General features: G+C 43.2%; 1 protein-coding gene across 1 annotated transcript in view; it reads left to right on the forward strand.

Annotated features, from left to right (window-relative positions):
- Nucleotides 1-19,343, forward strand: part of LOC145413628 (putative neural-cadherin 2) — a 276,011-nt gene that overhangs the window by 108,454 nt on the left and 148,214 nt on the right. The window contains exons 7-8 of the mRNA XM_080283289.1: nucleotides 8,039-8,217; nucleotides 10,980-11,126. Coding sequence (XP_080139415.1) covers nucleotides 8,039-8,217; nucleotides 10,980-11,126 — 326 coding nt within the window. The remainder of the gene's footprint in view (nucleotides 1-8,038; nucleotides 8,218-10,979; nucleotides 11,127-19,343) is intronic.

The following is a 19,343-nucleotide window of genomic DNA, read 5'->3' on the forward strand; positions in this document are numbered from 1 at the left end:
GCAGTTTATTCTTGATGCCACCAAACGATATAGTTAGCCTTAACGAGCCCTAGTAGCGAAGGAGTTGGTGAAAATTTCGTATAAATCCTCCTCTTCGAGAAGTCTCACTCAGGCTGACTAAAATAATATGAGGGTAGCAAGGATACTATAAACAGGGGGTCCTCGGCCTGAAGGTGTTAGTAGCTTTATCATGAAAAAGAAGTAACTTTTCCGCACCAAATCGCGTGCCAATGGGAGAGAAACCCGGTGGAATTATGGGAACTTTTTTTTTTTTTTTTAATTAAAATATTTTCGCATTCAATTACATGATTTGCAGTCTGCCTTGAGAAACTTGTGAGCCGACATGGCACTTACTTTTATTTCTAGTTAGTTGAGATTTGGCCAAAATTTACTGTCTCTGACCTGGTTCCGATAAAATCAAATACTTGTTCACACGTCTGCCTTTCAGTCTCACCTCCTCCCCTACCCCATTTTCTTCACTCTCCTCAGCCACACCTCTACATTCTCCCTTCCCCGGCTTCCACGATGACAGTTACAACACAAAACTAGGCATATAAAATAATCCCCACTCAAACATTACCAGATCCTGTTCAACAACATTCCACCTCCAGACATACGTACACTAACGACGAAATAACACCTACATATCCACTTCACGCGCAGGGCAATACAACACCTTGATTAGAACATCAGATTACACCCCGACCTCACCCAGACATTCACTCATTGGAGAGAGAGCTGATGAAGTTCACCTAGCTAGGCTTAGCTCAGAACATCACGCAACCCTTCAAAATTAACAGCTTAGGTTTGGGTTGGGTGGAATCACAGGTGACACGTGCCCTGCTTCTAGAGTAGACCCACATGACACAACGTACGTAATGGAGCACTGTAAAGAACACGCTACATTTAAGACGCAGACATAACATCAGCGGTACGGGTATAGCGAACCCATTGGAGAATTCCGTAGGGGCTTTTGCTTATCTGCGGTTGACGGGTCTACTTGGTCAGACAGCAGAGGTTATGCAGCAACAACAACAATCTTCCCCGAACGCACCAACTCCGGCCCATGTCCCGCCTCCTAACGTGACCAAGGACGCAATACGAACCCGGGGCGATCGTGTGCGTCACCTAATATGTACCTGATATTAGTTCATTAATCCACTCTCAGGAGGCGTAGCAGCCTTCTCTTGCTCCTGGAGAGAGAGAGAGAGAGAGGGGGGGGGGTGCTCTTGTGATACTGTTTCATTATTATTTGCAAAATGGGACACCAACAGATTAAAATAAAGCAGTCGAGTATTTCGAAACGATAAAGTGGAGTCGAAAGCGTACAAGGAACTTTCAGATGGTAATGTACCAGAAGGCGTGGATGCCTGTATAGCTAGATCCTATCTACCTCATTTAATGGTGGGAAATTGTTTTATTATGTTTATTACAATAAGTATATACCTTATAATAATTATAATAATATAGTGGTAGGTGGGGATGCTCACCATCCACTCACTCGATGTAGTGCTGCTCTTGGGCAGCTGCCCTTTCATCTCTTCCTTCCCTCTTTCCCTCCTTCCTCTTCTGTCTTTCTTTCCTTCATTCTTTCCCCTTCCTTCTGCCTACCGGTGATTCTACACTGAGTGACAAGCCAAATGGTTACCTGTACACCAGGAAACCATTTACTGCGCTGGGTGGTAACCAATAACCAAATTATGGCGCTTGGTGGTTTAGTAGGTAATTAAGGCGCTCCAACCGGACTGAGCCTGTATAGGTTGATGTCCAAGGGGTGGTTGGGGTTTATTGCTCACGTAATGTCACTCAGGGATGTGTGACGCCGGTCACTTTAATCTTAAATGGCAGGACAAACTTGCCTAACCCCAGGCTTCTACGCTCCTCATGGGGAAACACAGGATTAAATGATGATGATGATGATGTAGATTGTTATTATTATTATTATTATTATTATTATTATTACTATCATTATTATTATTATTATTATTACTATCATTATTATTATTATTATTATTATTATTATTATTATTATTATTTTTATTATTATTTTTATAATTGTGGTAGGTGGGGGCGCCCACTATCCACTAACCGATGTATTGCCACCATCGGGTTACTCTACATTGAGTGAGTAGCCAGATGGGTTCCTTTTAAGCAGGAAACCATGTACTGCATTAAACCGGGAAACCATTTACTGTACAGTAAGCGGTCACCTTATAATCAGATGACGCCGGGAGGTTTAGTGAGTTAAGGCGCTACAACTGGATTGAGCCTGTAAGGGTTTCTATTGGAGAGAGGATTGGAGTTCATTGCTCATATAATGGCACTTCGTGGTGACTGAGGCTGGCCACCCTTGCCTTAAATGTCGGGACTGAGTAGCCTAGGCCCGGGATACTTCGCTCCTGATGGGGGCAAAAAAGGGATAGGTGATGGATACATTATTATCATTATTAGTAGTAGTAGTAGTGTTGTTGTTGGTATTATTATTATTATTATTATTATTATTATTATTATTATTACTGCAACTATTATTATTATTATCATTTCAGTAGTTCGTGTTGGTTTTATTATTATTATTATTATTACTATTTTAATTATTAATATTTCCTATGGTATTCATGAAAATTTGATTGTTTTTGCTTTCTTGCTGCATTGTTGTATGTGTATTTAGTCATGCGGGAGGAAGGGGCCTTAGGTGAGGGGTAGAATTGCAAGGGATCGCGAGGGGATGAAGTAAGGGAGAGGGTGAACCGGAGAAGGGCAAGGGGAAAGGTATGTAGGAGGCAGGCAGATAGGTAGGTGGTAGAGAGAGAGAGAGAGAGACTATGATGAAATGGAAGACAGAGGAATGAGGGTGAGCATAGGAGAGAGGAACAATGGAAGGAGCGAAGAGAACCAACGGGGTAAAGAATGCGAAATAGAGGAGGGAAGAGAGAGAGAAAAGGGAAGAAAGATATATACATGGAGAGAGAAAAATGATGGAGGAGAGAAACAGGGAAGGAAGACAAGTATGAGAGCAGGAGAAGCAAGATTTAAGAGAGAAACAGTAAATGAAGACAGTCATGAGAGTAGGAGAAGCAAGAGGAGGATAAAAAGAAAGGGAGAGAAACAGGCGATGAAAGAGAGAAAAAATAAGAAGGGAGAAGGAGAGAAACAATAGGAAAGAGCAACAGGGAAGGGGAGGAATTAGGGAGAGGAAAGAAAAGGATATGGTGAGAAAGAAAGATGAAATAAGTAAGAAAAAAAGTAACAAGGAGACAAGAGACGTAAGATAAGCAGAACAAGAGGAGAGGGAAAAGGAAACAGGCGAGAACAGAGAGAAGTAAAGGCGGGAAGAACAACAGAGAGCAGGGAAAATGAAAGGGAATGTCTAGATAGGTGAATGTACGTGAGAAGGGGAGGAGAAGGGGTGAGAACACAGAGAAAGGGAGGGTAAAAGTAGAGAGAGAGAGAGAGAGTAGGAAGATAAAGGGAAACAGAAGTGTGGAAAAGAATCATTGAGTTTAAGTGAAAAAAGGATAATGAGAGAAGCGAAGAGATATAAAAAACGAATGGGGAGAGAGAGAGAGAGAGGAATAAGAAGAAATTGGTGGGGAGAGAAGATGAAATAAAACTTAAGCGAGGGGGGGAGGGAGTTTGGACAGTGAGGAGAGGTAGAGAAGAATGTGAACTAAAAATAAGAGAATTAAGAGGAAGAAATGAAATGATTAATATGGGTTGACTGAAGAGGAGTAAGGAAGATGAGAAGGGGGCAGAAAAGGGAAGGAGGAGAGTGAGGATGGAGAAGATTGGGAAACAGGAGTCAGGAAGAAAGAAGAGTTATGGGGATGAAAGAAGGAAGGAATAGAATAATGTAGAGTACGGAAGGAAAGAGGGAAGAGGAGGAAGAAGGATGAATGGGGGTAAGGGATGGAAGATGGACATAAATGGGGAAACACGAAAACAGAAGAGGACATAAGAATGAGGGAAGGAAATAATGAAGTCGAATGTGATAAGATGAAGGGGAGAAGGAAGGAGTGAGGAAAGGGGAGGAATTGGCGATGTAGAGGAATAAGAAAGAAGTAGAAAAGTGTAGAGGAAGAGAGATTGGTGAGGATGGGAGAAAAAAGGAAAGGAAAGGAGATGGAGATGGGGAAGAATGAGGAGGAATGAAGAATGATAAAAAGCTAGGAAGAAAGATGGTGTCGGAGGCAGGAAGCGAGGATAGGGTTAAGTGAGATTGACTGAGGGTGAGTGAGGATGGAGGTGGAGATTAAGTACCGGAGGTAGACGGGGTGGGGTTGGAGGGGGTGGGAGTAAGGGAGGGAAGGAGGGAGGGAAGAGGGAACGAGGAGAGAGGAAGTAGAGAAAGATGAAAGTATGGTGGAAGGAGGGATGCAGGGCGGCAAGGCAGCAGGTTGGATGAGGGAGGGAGGGAAGGAAGGAGGGATATACCGTATGTAGACAGGAAGGAAGGAAGGAAAAATGGAGAAGCAGCAAATTAGGAAAGAAAGAGGGGAAAAAAATGGAGAGAGGTAAAGTAGTATGAAGGAACTTGAGAGGGAAATAAGTAGGTAGGGACGAGGACGGAGGGAGGGGAGTTGGGAGGAGGGAAGGAGGGGAGAGTTAGAGAGAGGGAGGCAAAAACTACGGTGTTGAGAGTTACAGGGAAAGTTAACTTTGTAATTACCCTCATTAATCTCTCTCTCTCTCTCTCTCTCTCTCTCTCTCTCTCTCTCTCTCTCTCTCTCTCTCTCTCTCACTCTTTATTGCACTGTACTAAAATCCTTAGTGTCCATGTATCTCTGTGTATGTCACTCTTCGCTTTCTCTTTTTTTCATTTTTTCCACACTAATTATGCATCACTAATCTTTCTTCCCCTCCATCTGTCGTACTCTCTCTCTCTCTTGTCTTCCTTTCTTTCCCCTCCACTTTTTCTTACTCCTTCTTCGTTGTCCCTTCATCTCTATCTCCCTCCACCCCCACTGTACATGTATCCTGTCCCCTTCCGGTTACTGCTACTGTCTGTATTCTCCGTTTCATCATCTGCTTATTTAACCCTTCTGCCCAATCTTTATTCTGTTTTTTATTCTCCACCTGACAGAGTCAGAGGAGGGTATTGTTATCACTGGGATCAATAGGTGTCCGTCCGTAAAGTTGGACGGCAGGGCGGCTGGCCGGACCTAGAGATTTTGTTTCCGGACCAGAACTCAGAAAGTATTCACTAAAGAGTCATGAAATTTCAAATATTTATGTGTCTTATAGTTAACTGGTGCCTCATGATAGGTAAAATGCTATCATAAGTATTTTTTTACATAATAAAAAAGTTTTAAAAATAATTTTTCCAGAGAATTCAATGCGGCCTGCGCAAGGAATCTGAATTGCCTAGGTTATGTGTCCTCAAGGCGTTCTCCTTACGCCCACCTTTTAAAGAAAAGATTAAGAACGGAAGGAGAGGACTTTTATGCACTTGGTTAGGTGTGTAGGGAGATGAGGGGGGGGGGATGTGCTTGGTCAGATGGAGAGTTGCAACAGCGTAGCGTTGCCTGTGTTTGTACTGTTAACTCATCCAATGTAGTGGCAGCCAACACCAACCCTGTCGTTGCTCTTTCGCTTAATTTCGCCATAACAAAACAGGCAGAGAATTAAGAAATACCTATCTCTGTTACTTGTTTCATTAACCATATATTGTATCATACTTTTTCAGTCATTTACATCTTCAACACTAGAACGTATTTTTCCAATTATTCTGGCTACCATTTGGCGATACTGAACTTGGGAAAGATCCCTAGTAATGAGAGTATTGATGTTCCTTTCTCAGTCGCTATATATTCTTTGTGTTATTTACATGGGAAAGATCCCTAGTAAGGAGAATAGTTCCTTCTCAGTCGCTATGTATTTGTGTTATTCTCTGTCTCCACATTCTAGTTGTGTTATTAAGTATTAGGTAGTGTTATGTTTTTAATTTCTAGTAGATTAATTCTCTCTCTCTCTCTCTCTCTCTCTCTCTCTCTCTCTCTCTCTCTCTCTCTCTCTCTCCAGTGAACACATTACTTGCATTCGTCACTCGTTCACGAAATCAACACACCCGAGCCCACGTTATTCCCACCTGTCTCTTACTTCACGTCTTGCGCCAGGTGAAGAAAGTTGTGTTGAATACCGGTGCAGACATTCACTCTAGATTTGCAGTATTTAATTAAACTACCTATTTTTTGCAATGCATTTATGTTCACCCTTTAAGATCTGTAGTAAATATAATAAAGTAAATATTGGTTTTAGGGGTATATAGGCATGCTAAGTGAAAACTCGACCAGTACAGTCCTTAGCGATTTCTAGTGTACTTGTCTCCTGTTATATCCAGTCAACAGTCTTCAGCCAGTCACATCAACAAAAGACCTAACAATTCTCCGTTTTTCTTCCTTCTTTTTCATGCCCGTGTTTCCCCTCGTATCCCTTCCTTTTTATTCTCACGTCTTCCGTTTTTCTTCCACTTCTCCTTTTCTAGTCGCGCCCCTGCCTCCCCACCCTCTCATATTTCACCTTTCCTCTCCTATCTCTTTCATTTCCATGTTCCCCCTCTCTTCCCTCTCCCATTTCTCTCTCACTTCTCCCCTTTCCCTTTAACTTCTCCTTATTCTTTTCCACCTTTCCTTTTCTTCTTCAGCCTCTTCCTCGCTACTAACTCTTACCTCTCGCCCCTCATTTTCTTACTTAATAGCCACATTTCCCTTTTCTCTTTCTTCTAACACCCCACCCTTCCCTCTCCTGCTTTCTCATATCCCCTCCTCTCTCTCCTTTCACTTTTATGTCCCTGTGTCTGTTCTCTCGCCTCCTTCCATTCTCTCACATCCCTACCTCCCTTCCGTCCCTCTCCTTTCCCTCTCTTGACCCTGCTTCATTCCTTCCTCCTCTCCCTTTCCTCTCACTCATCGTCCTCATTGTTCTCTTATTTCTTCACCCCACTCCCTTCTTTTTCATGTCTTGTATCCCCTCTTTCACCATTCCCCTTACTCGCACTCCCAGTTTCACCTCACTCATCTCCCTTTTCTCTTCGTGCGTTCTCATTACCCGTCTTTTTTCTTTTATGCCCATGTTTTCCCTCTTTCGTTGCTCCTCTCTCTCCTCCCTCTTCCCTGCTTCATACTCCCGCTTTCTTCGTCCCCTTCTTTCACCTCTCACTTTCGTTTCACGCATCTTCATAGCTCTCTTATTCCCTCTCCCCTCTCATTCCTTCTCCCATCTCATTTCCTCTCCCATCTATCTCCCCCTCCTCTCTCATTTCCTCTCCCATCTCTTTCCCCCTCCCCTCTCATTCCCTCTCCCCTCTCATTCCCTCTCTCCTCTCATTCCCTCTCCCTATCATTCCCTCTCCCTTATCATTCCCTCACTGCTCTCATTGCTTTTCCCCACTCGCGTCCGTGCTTCGTGTCCTTCCCTCCTCTTCTTCAACCCTTGTCACCTCCCGTCCAGCCTGTCTGCCAGGAGGTCCAGCGTCATTTACACTGTTTTCTAGGTTCAGGATTATTTTGTTGAATTACCTTATTTTTGTGATAGTCTTCGTTTACCCGTGTCCTAGTGCCATATGTGGGTTAGTATTATAACTTATTGAATTTTTGTGCCTTCATCATAGCGCCGTGAATTGTTCAAATGCAAGAATTGTATTCACACGGGAATAGTTGTATAATTAGAAGATAAAACAGTTTAGACCCGAGTTGGACCCTTTTCATGCAGTATATTTTTTTGTTAAAATTTACAGATGTGGGTATAATGTACATCTTACGGTAGTTTTATTTTTATTTCTACATTGTTACTCCACCTCTAACATTGTCCCCAGTTTCTTCTGTAATCTCCTCTCTTACCCCCTAGTTAACCTCCACCTCCGGCAAACACAGCGGCTGTGGCCGTTTGGGTGATTGTCTAGACTTAATAAAAATAAACTGTCAGAGTTCGTCATGGCGTTGGCATAGGCACCGTGGTGGTGCAAGTGTCTAGATGTAGCAAGAATAAGCTATAAAACTGCACCATCCTGCTGTTGTAACCCATGCCGCCTTTTCTTCCACAGGCACAGGGACGGTGGTGGTACGAGTGTCTGACGTGAACGACAACTCGCCCCGCCTCGCCCGTCAGCACTGGGACCTGGTGGTGTCAGAGACCTGGGGCACCACAGGACCCCCGGACAAAACCACACTGCTCGAGATTGCGGCGGCCGACAGGGACCACGATAATCACTTCCATTATAGAGTAGGTCACATTCCAGTATCGTTCTTTTCCTTTCGTTTATAAAGGTTCTCCTGCATGCTTGTATGTGTCAGCCTTGGTCACCTAACAGCAGCTCTCCATGCTGCTCGATCTCTGGCAGCCTCCCTGTTCAGGTCCTTATCCTTGAGGCCATACTGTATGACCTTGTCTCAAGCCTTTTTCGGTCTGCCTCTCGCAGCTCTACCCCCGACGTTAACACTTCTCACATTCTAAACCCAGTTTTCATCCTCCATCCTCTCCACATTCCCAAACCTTTGATGGATATGTACCAAAATCAAATCATCTCTTTCCACCCATGCACAGAATGCATGAATGAATTTTGTATATAATCAGATAATGCATTCATAAGAAAACCCGCACCCCGAACTTTGACTTTGATTAGCATCCTTTGACTGTTAATGGATCTTCATCAGAATCCAATCACTTCATTCCAGATCCACGCACAACGTATGTGCCAGATTTTATTGAACTTGGATAATATATTGATAAGAAACTACTAATACCATACATATATATATATATATATATATATATATATAGAGAGAGAGAGAGAGAGAGAGAGAGAGAGAGAGAGAGAGAGAGATTGACAACATGAGAGTGGCTACACCTACAGCATCTCTGATAATAACAACAATAATTCATCATCCTTGACATTTCCCGCCTGGAGACACTTATCAGAGGAGGAAGTAAGTTCCAGGAACAATCTCCTCCCCCTGTCTTGTTTCGTGGAAGGTGGGAGCCTGGTTACAAAACGTGTGCTGGGTGGTTGGATCCCCACGTCTAAACCCTACTATAAAGGAGAGAAAGGAGTAGGGGAAGGGATTCCACCTCTTCGTTGCAGCCTCTGTAGTTGCTTTTTATGACATACATGGAATGCGTGGGTCGCTTTCTATCTTCCCAATTCCCAGGGAAATGGTGTGTGACTGAGTAATCCTTTCATTCAGACGACGTCTTTTATGTCCACTTACCCGTCACCAGACGATATTATTCATCTTAGACTTTTGGAGTCTTTATTATCCCCTTGACTTCCTCGTGGCTATCCTAAGCTGAGTAGTCTTTTGGTAGTAAGACGAATAAACTACAAGACTACGTCATCGTGCTGAAGGGTTAATAATGACACTGGGTGCTGACGCTCTTTAGAAAAGTCATTTGGGTTCTGCCTGCAAGTGAGTGACTTCCCTGAGATGGAGAGAAGACACAACTGTCGAAGCACCAGAGTGAGAGATTGGTTTGGTAAATTAGCTAGGGTGAGATGGCAGATCCATTCGCAGACAACAGGGCTGGATGTGGAGGGATTGGATAAGTGTGGTACGATCTAAATAACCAGGACAGACGAAAAATATCTTCATGATGAAAACGACGACGACGATTATGATTTTGGTTATTATGATTAAGGATTATTATTATGTGATTGTAATTAAATCGATGATCATTATGATGCCAGCTGTGATTACTGTACAGTGAGGAAAATTATTTTGCCGGTAAAGTGATAATTACGGTGGTAACTGTAGATTGTTGCGATGACGATGTTGATTCTAGTGACATCGATGATTACTGCATTTGACACTCGGTATTGTGATGCTTGTACTGTAATGATAACTGTTTTGATTACTGTAATAACACAAGCCAAATCTACGGGTTCGTGAGGTGAACAGATCTGATCAGAACAAATCCAAGACAGACACTTAACTTGCATCTTCCAGGATATACTTGTTCTCTGTTAACACTGCTACTGTCACGCTATGTCCATCACTCTGGTAGTACTGTTGCTGCGTCATCCACACATCCTTTAGCGAGTCCTTCTTTAAACAGCTACGACTCGGACGAGTACAGTACTTCATTCACTTCCTCGCCATCACTCATTTTCTAACCCTGACTGAGTCCCTCGTCGACGGAGTCTCCACACGTCTCCTCTGGGTACACTGTGAAATTGTATGATATTGGTGCCGGAAGGACAGGAAGAGAACCTGCTCTTTGAGTAGTTAGTAACAGTTCATTAGCCGCTCCAGCCAGCGTAATTGTTGTGGACCATCAGGTTACAGAGTAAGCAGAACGAGCTTTCTTTTGATTCCTCGCCAGCAGTTTGTTGTGGGAACTGCCTCCCACACCGTGGTTATGTGCTGGAGCCTGAGCCCTGACCACCGGTCATGGAGTCTGTTCTCGCCCCTGATAGGGATCCACCGTCCAATTTTGTCCTCAAATGCTCCTTGAACCTGGTGGAATATCCAGAATTCACGGAAGCCTCTGTTAAACCTTTATACACACGTTCACTCTTAATTTTTCATGCAATACATACTGTGTACTGTATGTAGGTCATCAGGCAACAACAACGCGACCAACAAGCCACACCTAAATCAGTTGTATTCACACGGCCTTCCTATTCTGTATGTAGTGGGCTACTCGTTGTGTATGCAGGGCCCTTCTCATAACACCCACATTTCCTACAAAGTAAGCAACAGATCTGCATATACAAGTCATGATTAATGCGTAAAGAGTGATTAACTGGCATCAGAGAGGATTGGCTGGATAAGTGTATGAAAAATGATAATTCTTGATACGTAGCTTTTGTCGCACCTTCCATTATGCATTTATTTATCCATATGTATGTACTTAATAAACTTAAAAAGTATACAACGTCAGTCTCAGTGCCTAAAATAATTACCATTTCATATGCTATTAGGACAGCAGTAATTATCTCCCCCTGCACTTTCTACCCCATGTAACCCGCTCCATCTATTCCCCAGGTTGTGGCGGGGAGTGGATTCGGCTGGGAGCATTTCGCCCTGAGAACAGTGGGTGCGGTGGGTCAACTGTACCCAACGCAGGTGCTGGACTACGAGAACCCAAGACACAGAAAAGGATTCAGGTTCATGGTGCAGGTGACTGATCTGGTGAGTGATATGGAGTTGTTGTTGTTGTTGTTGCTGCTACTCAACCCCGGTCCGTCTGGTCGAGCAGACCCGTCGACTGCAGGTAAACAAATGCCCCTATTGGTTGTCCCATAGGTTTCCTACATCGTTTGTGTTGTCTGCATCTTTGTGTGACATGTGCTGTGCAGTGCTCCATTATGTGTGATGTGTCATGTGGGCCTATTCTACAAGCTGGGCACGTTTCATCTGTGATTCCACGGATCCCACATCCAAGCTGGTAACTGAGGAGGAGTGTTTTATGTTCAGCTCTAAGCCTAGCTTGAAGAACTCAAGCATTTCAATTTTAGTTAGCCTCCGATGGGTGGATGTCAGGTGGGTGCTAATGATATAGTGTTTTGATCAAGGTATTGCATTGGTCTACACATGAATTGATTATTTAACTGTGTCCTCATAGTGTTGTAATGTCTGGAGGTGGGATATTGCTGTAAAGGGTTTGATAATGGTTGTGTGGTGTCTGTTTTATGTGCCTAGGCGTGTTGTGCCTCTCAGTCATGTAATGGCAGGGGTGCCGTGTGTTGGCACAGGCTGCTGCATAGAATTGTGTGCTTTTCATATAAAGGTAGTCTCCAACAGGGAGAACCTTTGTTTTAAAGTAAGTAAGCTGTGGAACTGGTTTTAGTACAGCCAATGGTGATGCGTAGAGCGTTGTTCTGTATAATTTGCATGGTATTGTAGCGAGTATTAGAATGGAAGTCCTTGCCGGGAAGGCATAGGACATAACTGATGTACTCTTGTATTGTTTGCCGAGTAAGGAGAGTGTTTCTTTTTCTTGACCAAAGTCCGGCCTTGTATGTATCCTGAGTACATTGAATCTAGGGTGCACTGCGCCGATGTCATGTACGTGGTAACTCAAGGTGAATCCAGTATCGTATGTCATTGTAAGGATCTTGTGGTGCGGGCGTGTGGCACACGTATATTGTTAAGTGTGATGTGAGGGGATTATCTGTCATGTTTACTTCTAGTGATGAAAGTGGAGGATTTGCCTGGGGCGATCATTAGCCTGTTGTCTTTGACCCAAGTCTGCAGTGTGTTGAGGTAGTCTTGTTGCATTGTGGAGGCTGTGTCGGCAGTGTAGTGTCTGGTTGTTATGATAATATCATATGCATACAAGGCAACGTTTGAGCTTGGTTGGGGTGTGGAAACATCATGCATATAATTATAGGCTGAAGAGTGTGGGTGAGAGAATGGAGCACAGTGGAACTCCGTTGGGGAAATTTCGTGTTCGTGATAACTTGCCAGATAATGTAACATGTGCATGTCTACCACAAGATAGTTGGCAAGCCAGTGTTTGGTGTTGTTCTCAGTGTTTGTGTTGTATATTTTGCTGATTAATTTGCGTCGGGGGAATGGCATCGAAGGCTTCATTAATATCTATTGTTGTGAGATGTGTGCGTTGTGCGAGTGTGACGGAGTTGATGCCATCCAGTGCTTGTTGTGCATGAGTAGTCAGTAACGTGTTTGTAGAAATGTGTTACTCTAAATCCGTGCTGTGAAGGAACACTGGAGACGTGCTGTGTGACTTTGTTGGAAATATGGGAGGAAACGTACCTTGTTTGTGAATATCAGGAAAGTAACAGCTGACTCAGATAGTCATACTGAGGCCGGAATCGGACGTATTCTAACGCAGACACTTTAGTCGCTGAGACCGGGATGAGGATTGGAGAAAGAAAACTCCATTTCTTTGTGTAATTTTTATTGTTTTATGTACTTATTTTTTTCCCTCACTGTCAGACATAATAGGTGGCGGTGAAACACACACACACACACACACACACACACACACACACACACACACACACACACACACACACACACACACACACACACACACACACACACACACACACACACACACACACACACACACACACACACACACACACACACACACACACACACACACACACACACACACACACACACACACACACACACACACACACACACACACACACACACACACACACACACACACACAACTACCACAATCACAGCCACACCTCGGTTTTTCCTCATACCCATCTTTTCACCGTTGCACAGAGACCTTACAAACACCATCATTGGCCTTCAACCGCCATTGAGGGCAGAGCGATCAGGATAAGCAAAGGTAATGTCACTCCTCACAGTGAAGCAAAAGTAAGTAGAGCGATAACACTTAATATATAACAGGAGAACAGAGAAAAGACAGACAGAACAGTTCCTGGCACGCAGTAAAGGCTACCCACAGCGACTGTAAGTGATAATTAGAGACATAAGAAAATAGCTAGACATTATGCAACTCATGGCAGTAAACAGGCGGAACAGAGGATCATTAATGCGCACGAAGAACTCTGAAGATAGAATAAAATGTTGCTCTTTACAGGTAAGATAAATAGAACGTAATTACTACCTGCCCAGTAATGTAACTTAGCCATTATGTTGGGTCTGGTGTAATGTAGTGTAGTGCATGTATGTGTGTGTGTGTGTGTGTGTGTGTGTGTGTGTGTGTGAGAGAGAGAGAGAGAGAGAGAGAGAGAGAGAGAGAGAGAGAGAGAGAGAGAGACTGGGCCTCCTAATATCTATACGCACGGACGCACCATTATCACGCATTCTCTTTATCACGAGCTGGAAGAGAGAGAGAGAGAGAGAGAGAGAGAGGGCGAGAATTTAGTGTGCTTACGAGAAAGTTGAAGGAAAGTGTGTGTGTGTGTGTGTGTGTGTGTGTGTGTGTGTGTGTGTGTGTGTGTGTGTGTGTGTGTGTGTGTGTAAATACACTTATTATTTGTGAGTGCATTTGCGTGTTTATTACCCGCTCACACACCCCAGTAAACCACTCACGCACATAATCACCCTCACCCTGCATTAGTAAAATTACCCTTGCTATCTGAAACGCTAATTCGTTTAATTTATCAGCCTGCTTATACACTGTTTATTAATTTCTCGGCCCATCAGGGAGTAATAGAGTTTTGGGTTCTGTGGGAGAGCATACTGCAGGATTGAGAGAAAATGTAATGAAATGGGATGTGTTGGAAATATGGAAGCTCGTAAAGAGAGAGAGAGAGAGAGAGAGAGAGAGTTAGGATAGGCATTATGGATAGGAATTGGCAGTGAATGCTGGTGCTACCATTTACATGATTGCTGTGCTCCCCTTGTCCATCATGTTATTCCCATAATGTCTCTTCTCCCCACCCATTATAATACTTTCAACTCCACCTACATCATTGTACACTCTCCCTTCCAGTCCTCTGTCACCTTCTCAGACCCCACCTTCTCTTCTATTTAATTTTGCTACCTATCATCTGTTTCATTCAGCTTAGGAAAGGCCCCATTAACTTTCCCTGTTTCCCTTCCCTCTTCTGGTTTCCGCCCTCTCTCCCTGTAATAATTTTTTCATGTCTACACATTTCTCCTCGTCACTTGCTTTCCTCCCTGACTTCAGTCCTTTCAGTTTTATTTTCTTTTACCCACTCACTTCCCACTTCCCTTCTTTTTCTCCTCACCTTCTCTTTAACCTTCCTTCTACCTCTACTTTCTTGTCTTCCATTTCCCTCCCCATCTTTTCTCTATCTTTTCCCTCACCCCCCCACACCGAAGCACTTCCCTTAGCCCCCTTGCTTCTTCTTCCTTCAAACTTTTTCTCCTCATCTTCTTTACCTTCTCTCCATCCCTTTCCTCATTACCTTCTCTCCCTCACCTCCTCCTTACTTTCTCTCCCTCGTCTTCCTCCTCCTCTCTCTTCCCTTCCTTCCATTCATGCTTTTCCCCTTAACTTTATTTCCTTTTCCATTCGTGTAACGTTCTCCCCTGTGCCTCACAACCCCGATCCCTTAACTTTCTTTCCACCACCACCCATGATTAACTGCCTTAATCAATCAGTCAGTCAACCAACCCATTTCCTTTCCTCCCCCCTGGTTTCCTTCCTATCTCCCTTCTCCCTCCTCCTACCCTTCTCCTCCCTTCCTGTTAACGGAGACCCTCCTCTAGCATTTCCAACATTCCTGTTAATCCATTTTCCTTCTTCCCTTCTGCACTCTTATTGTCCCAGCCTCCCTTCACATCCTTCCAGCCCTCTCTCCCCATTACTTTCTTTCACACGCCTCCTCGACTCCTTCCTACCCATCCCCACCCCCTTTCTTTTTTCCTCCTTACTTTCTGCTTTCCATTCCTTCGCCCTCCTTGCTGTCCTCCCTACCTATTTACCCTGCCAAATCCTCCTTCCTTCTTTGTTCCTCTGCTCTCCTTGCCCTTCCTCCATCCCCTCTCAGCTACTTTCCCTCTCCCTCCTTTGTCCTGTACCCCGTCCCCCTTCGCCTCCCCTCCCTTCCCCTCCCTCGCTATTAAACCTCCCTCCCTATTAACCCTCCCTCCAGCATTTCGTCCTCTCTTACTTCCCCATTTCCCTCCCTCCGTACCGTTTTGCGTCCCTCATTTAGCCTCTCTCCCCCTCATTAAAACTTTACCTCTTCTTCATCACCCGCCTCACACCCCACCAACTCTCTCACCTGCACCCCATCTAATTATTTTTCACACTGCCACCACCTCACACTGCTTCGATTTTACAAAACTTTCACCACCTCACCACAATGCCATAACATTACCACATTCCCACCACATTACCACAGTGTGCCACATTACCACAGTGTGATCACCAACTGTCTTGCTTGCACCATATCTAGTTTTTCCTCACGCTGCCACCACTGCGATGCCATCACTTCACCACACTGCCACCATACTGCGACCACCGCTCTCACTTGCATCTTGTTTAATTATTCTATACACTGCGACCAGACCACCAGCACACTGCCACCACACCACAAGCACACTGCTACCAATATACAGCATACCACCACATCGCCACCACAATACCATCACTACACTGCCATCACACAACACTACCATCAGACTGCCACCCCGCCAACATCACACTGCCAACACACCACACCACACTGCCACCACACGACAGCACACCGAAAACATCATCCCCTTTTACAACCATTCCACAACACAACTCCACCAGCCAGTCGAAATTACCCTCCCCTTTACAACCACTCCACAACTCATCACCCATCAGTCAATATTACCCTCACTCCCATCCCACAGCCGCCCCTCGATTGGTTCTCCCACCAGCACTTTCAGCAAACAAATTTAAATCACCTACACATTCCAGTCAGCCAGGTTAGCACTGGGGCTCCTGTGACTTACTTTCAGCTGAATATGTGAAATTAGCTGTAAACTAGTGGATCTTGCAGAACAATATACTGTACACCATTGGACGCTATGTATATACGAGTATAAGCTAGTGTTAGCAGAAAGTGTGTGACTAAATTTGATCACTGAAATCGCCTCTGACTCTTCCTAAGCATTCATCAAGATTTCCTTAAGCCCTTAAAATGAGGATATTAAATGCATTTTGCTGGTTAATATATATATATATATATATATATATATATATATATATATATATATATATATATATATATATATATATATATATATATATATATATAAAACACGAGAGGTGGAAGCAGAGGGAAAGGGACTGCAAGAGAATAATGGCACTTCATTGCTGCATTGTCTTTTTGCCGCAGTACTTATCACCGTAAAGTAATGCTCCGTGCAGAAAGTTAGTCCGGGATATGTTTTTCATTTATTGAATATTTCGCTGTTTCGTAAGTGATCTTTAACGGATTTGTAATGAGCAGCATTTACATAGTAAATGACTAAGAATATAACCCAAAACAAGGTATTGGCTGAACTTTTATTCCATTGACACGCTCTGACCCTTGGACCAACTTAGTACTCTGACCTCCCATTTTCACTGTGCAGGCGATGTTGAGTAGCAAACGGCAAAAGAAACTCATGTTTAGTTTCTAATTAATAGTGTTACATGGTACTTCATATGATAGCGAATCGTGTACCCAGGAATATGAGTGTGCAGTGCGTCGTGGATTGTACGAATTTTGCCGTGTAAATACCTGGATGAACCTGTAGGAGTGGCAACAGTGAGTGACTCTTGGGTCATGGTGTTGGAACAGTTGGTGTTGAGTGTATGGCCCAGCTGAACTATCTGCTTATATTTTCATGTAGTGATGTTAGTACTTTTCCATGTTGGAGCGCAGATTGAACTGGACCAGTTGTGAATCTCTTTTTTTTTTTTTTTTTTTTCAGCAAGGTCCAACTTTCGTACGAAGATTCAAAGTTAGAAGCCGTTATTCATTCGGTATTTCGGTTTTTTGCCCACAATCTCTCTCTCTCTCTCTCTCTCTCTCTCTCTCTCTCTCTCTCTCTCTCTCTCTCTCTCTCTCTCTCTCTCTCTCTTTCCGACTTTGGTCAGTGCATTTTATGCAGGCTTACAGTGCAGACTTCGAAACGGAGGACTATATCTGCCCCGAAGCAGTCAAAACAAGGCGAACCACTGTAAGTAGCCGACAGACGAGTGTGTTTGCGTGTGTATATCAGTATTATAAGTGGAGGAACATAATTGTTTTTAAGTATACAGTACGTACAACTTTGGTAATAATTGTATGTGTATTGTTACATAGCCTATGATTTCATCATCCTTTGTGTAATTTTTAACGCACAGTGTGCTGCATGTTTGATCACGAGCGTGTTCTGCCTCAGTCCCCCCCTTCTACCGTTATAGTAGAGTAAGTCGTCCTTTCTGTTATTCAGTGCGGGATTGTCGACCGTTTGTCCCCATCGCTTCATTTGCGCGTCCTTATTACAAGTTGTATCAAGCTCTGCTGGCCCCTATATAATGAGCTCAATCTCTGCATCATTGCCACTTAGATCTGCTCCTCATTTTGTTCACATCTCTGTCCTTCCCTGTACAGATATTATTATTGTGAGTGCTCAAGAAGTCTCCAACCATCTAGCAGCTGTGTGTAATTTGAGTATAACTGTTGTTGCATTTTTTCTTGTACTGTATAGCATAAGTTTAATTTGTAGGCCTAGTGAAGTTTTTGTAATTCGTGTGGGGTTCTTTATGTCAGTCATTTTTGATAATAGTTTGTATCTGTAATTATTTATCTGGCATTCACTGAGTATTATCTGGTATCCCATTTTATCAGGGCTGACTTAGATAAAATTTACTCTTGCTAATTTCGTGTTAATAGAGGCTATTGCAGTTAACCATATATTTAAACTGTTTTTGCCATTACATTATGCTTATGAGTCCTGAATGTTTTGTTGTTAATTTAAGCATTAAACTTTAACTTGTAATTTTACCTAACTCTTTTGTTTTGAACCTGGAACTTTACGGGACAGTAGTGACTCTTCGTATTCTCACTTAAAGTGTACATTATCTTTCTCTGTTCCGTAACATAAATTTGGCGACCTCATATCAGGATATTCAGGATATTATCATAAGGATATTGTTTGATATTTTGTGACTGTGATATATTCATGATGGCTACTATTTCTACACTTGATGAAGCCAAAGATTTTTTGTCAAATGTGCAAACAGTGTGTGATATAGAAAACAGAACAAAGAATGAACTTAAGCTTGTTGCTCAACAATTGGGAATTGCAGTTCACTCTCATCATTCTAAAGATCAAATTGTTGGCATGATTAATAAAAGCTTGTTTAATGTAACTCCTTCAAATGAGCAAACGCAGATTGAATTAGCTAAGTTACAGCTAGCTCTGCAGGAGGCTAAGGCTAAGGAGGAGGAGTCTCGTGTTAAGGAAGCAAATGCTCGTATTGAAGAGGCACAGGTACAGGCTCAGGCACAAATTGAACTTGCCAGGATTCAGGCAGACCATGAGTATCGCATGAAACAAGGTGGAACTGGATCATCTAGCTCTGATGATTTTGATGTGGCTAAAAATGTTAAACTTGTCCCTCCTTTTAATGAATCTGATTTAACAAAGTATTTTCAGTTGTTTGAGAGGGTAGCTACAGGTTTTAATTGGCCTAAGGAGTATTGGCCAGTACTCCTTCAAACTGTTCTCACCGGTAAAGCTCAAGTAACTTATGCATCTTTGCCTCAGGATCAGTCTGATAATTATGATGTAGTTAAGAGCTTGATTCTTAAGGCCTATGAGCTTGTTCCTGAAGCCTATAGAGTAAAATTTAGGACAACTTATAAGCAAGATAAGCAATCCCATGTTGAGTATGCAAAAAATCAAAGAAGATCTGTTAGAGCAGTGGTTAAATTCTAAGAATGTGGATTCTGATTTTGGTAAATTTAAGCAGAT

Source organism: Coenobita brevimanus, chromosome 97 (assembly GCF_032717465.1).
Source record: "Coenobita brevimanus isolate Jiangsu-jjx chromosome 97, ASM3271746v2, whole genome shotgun sequence".
In the NCBI taxonomy this organism is placed as follows: Eukaryota; Metazoa; Arthropoda; class Malacostraca; order Decapoda; family Coenobitidae; genus Coenobita; species Coenobita brevimanus.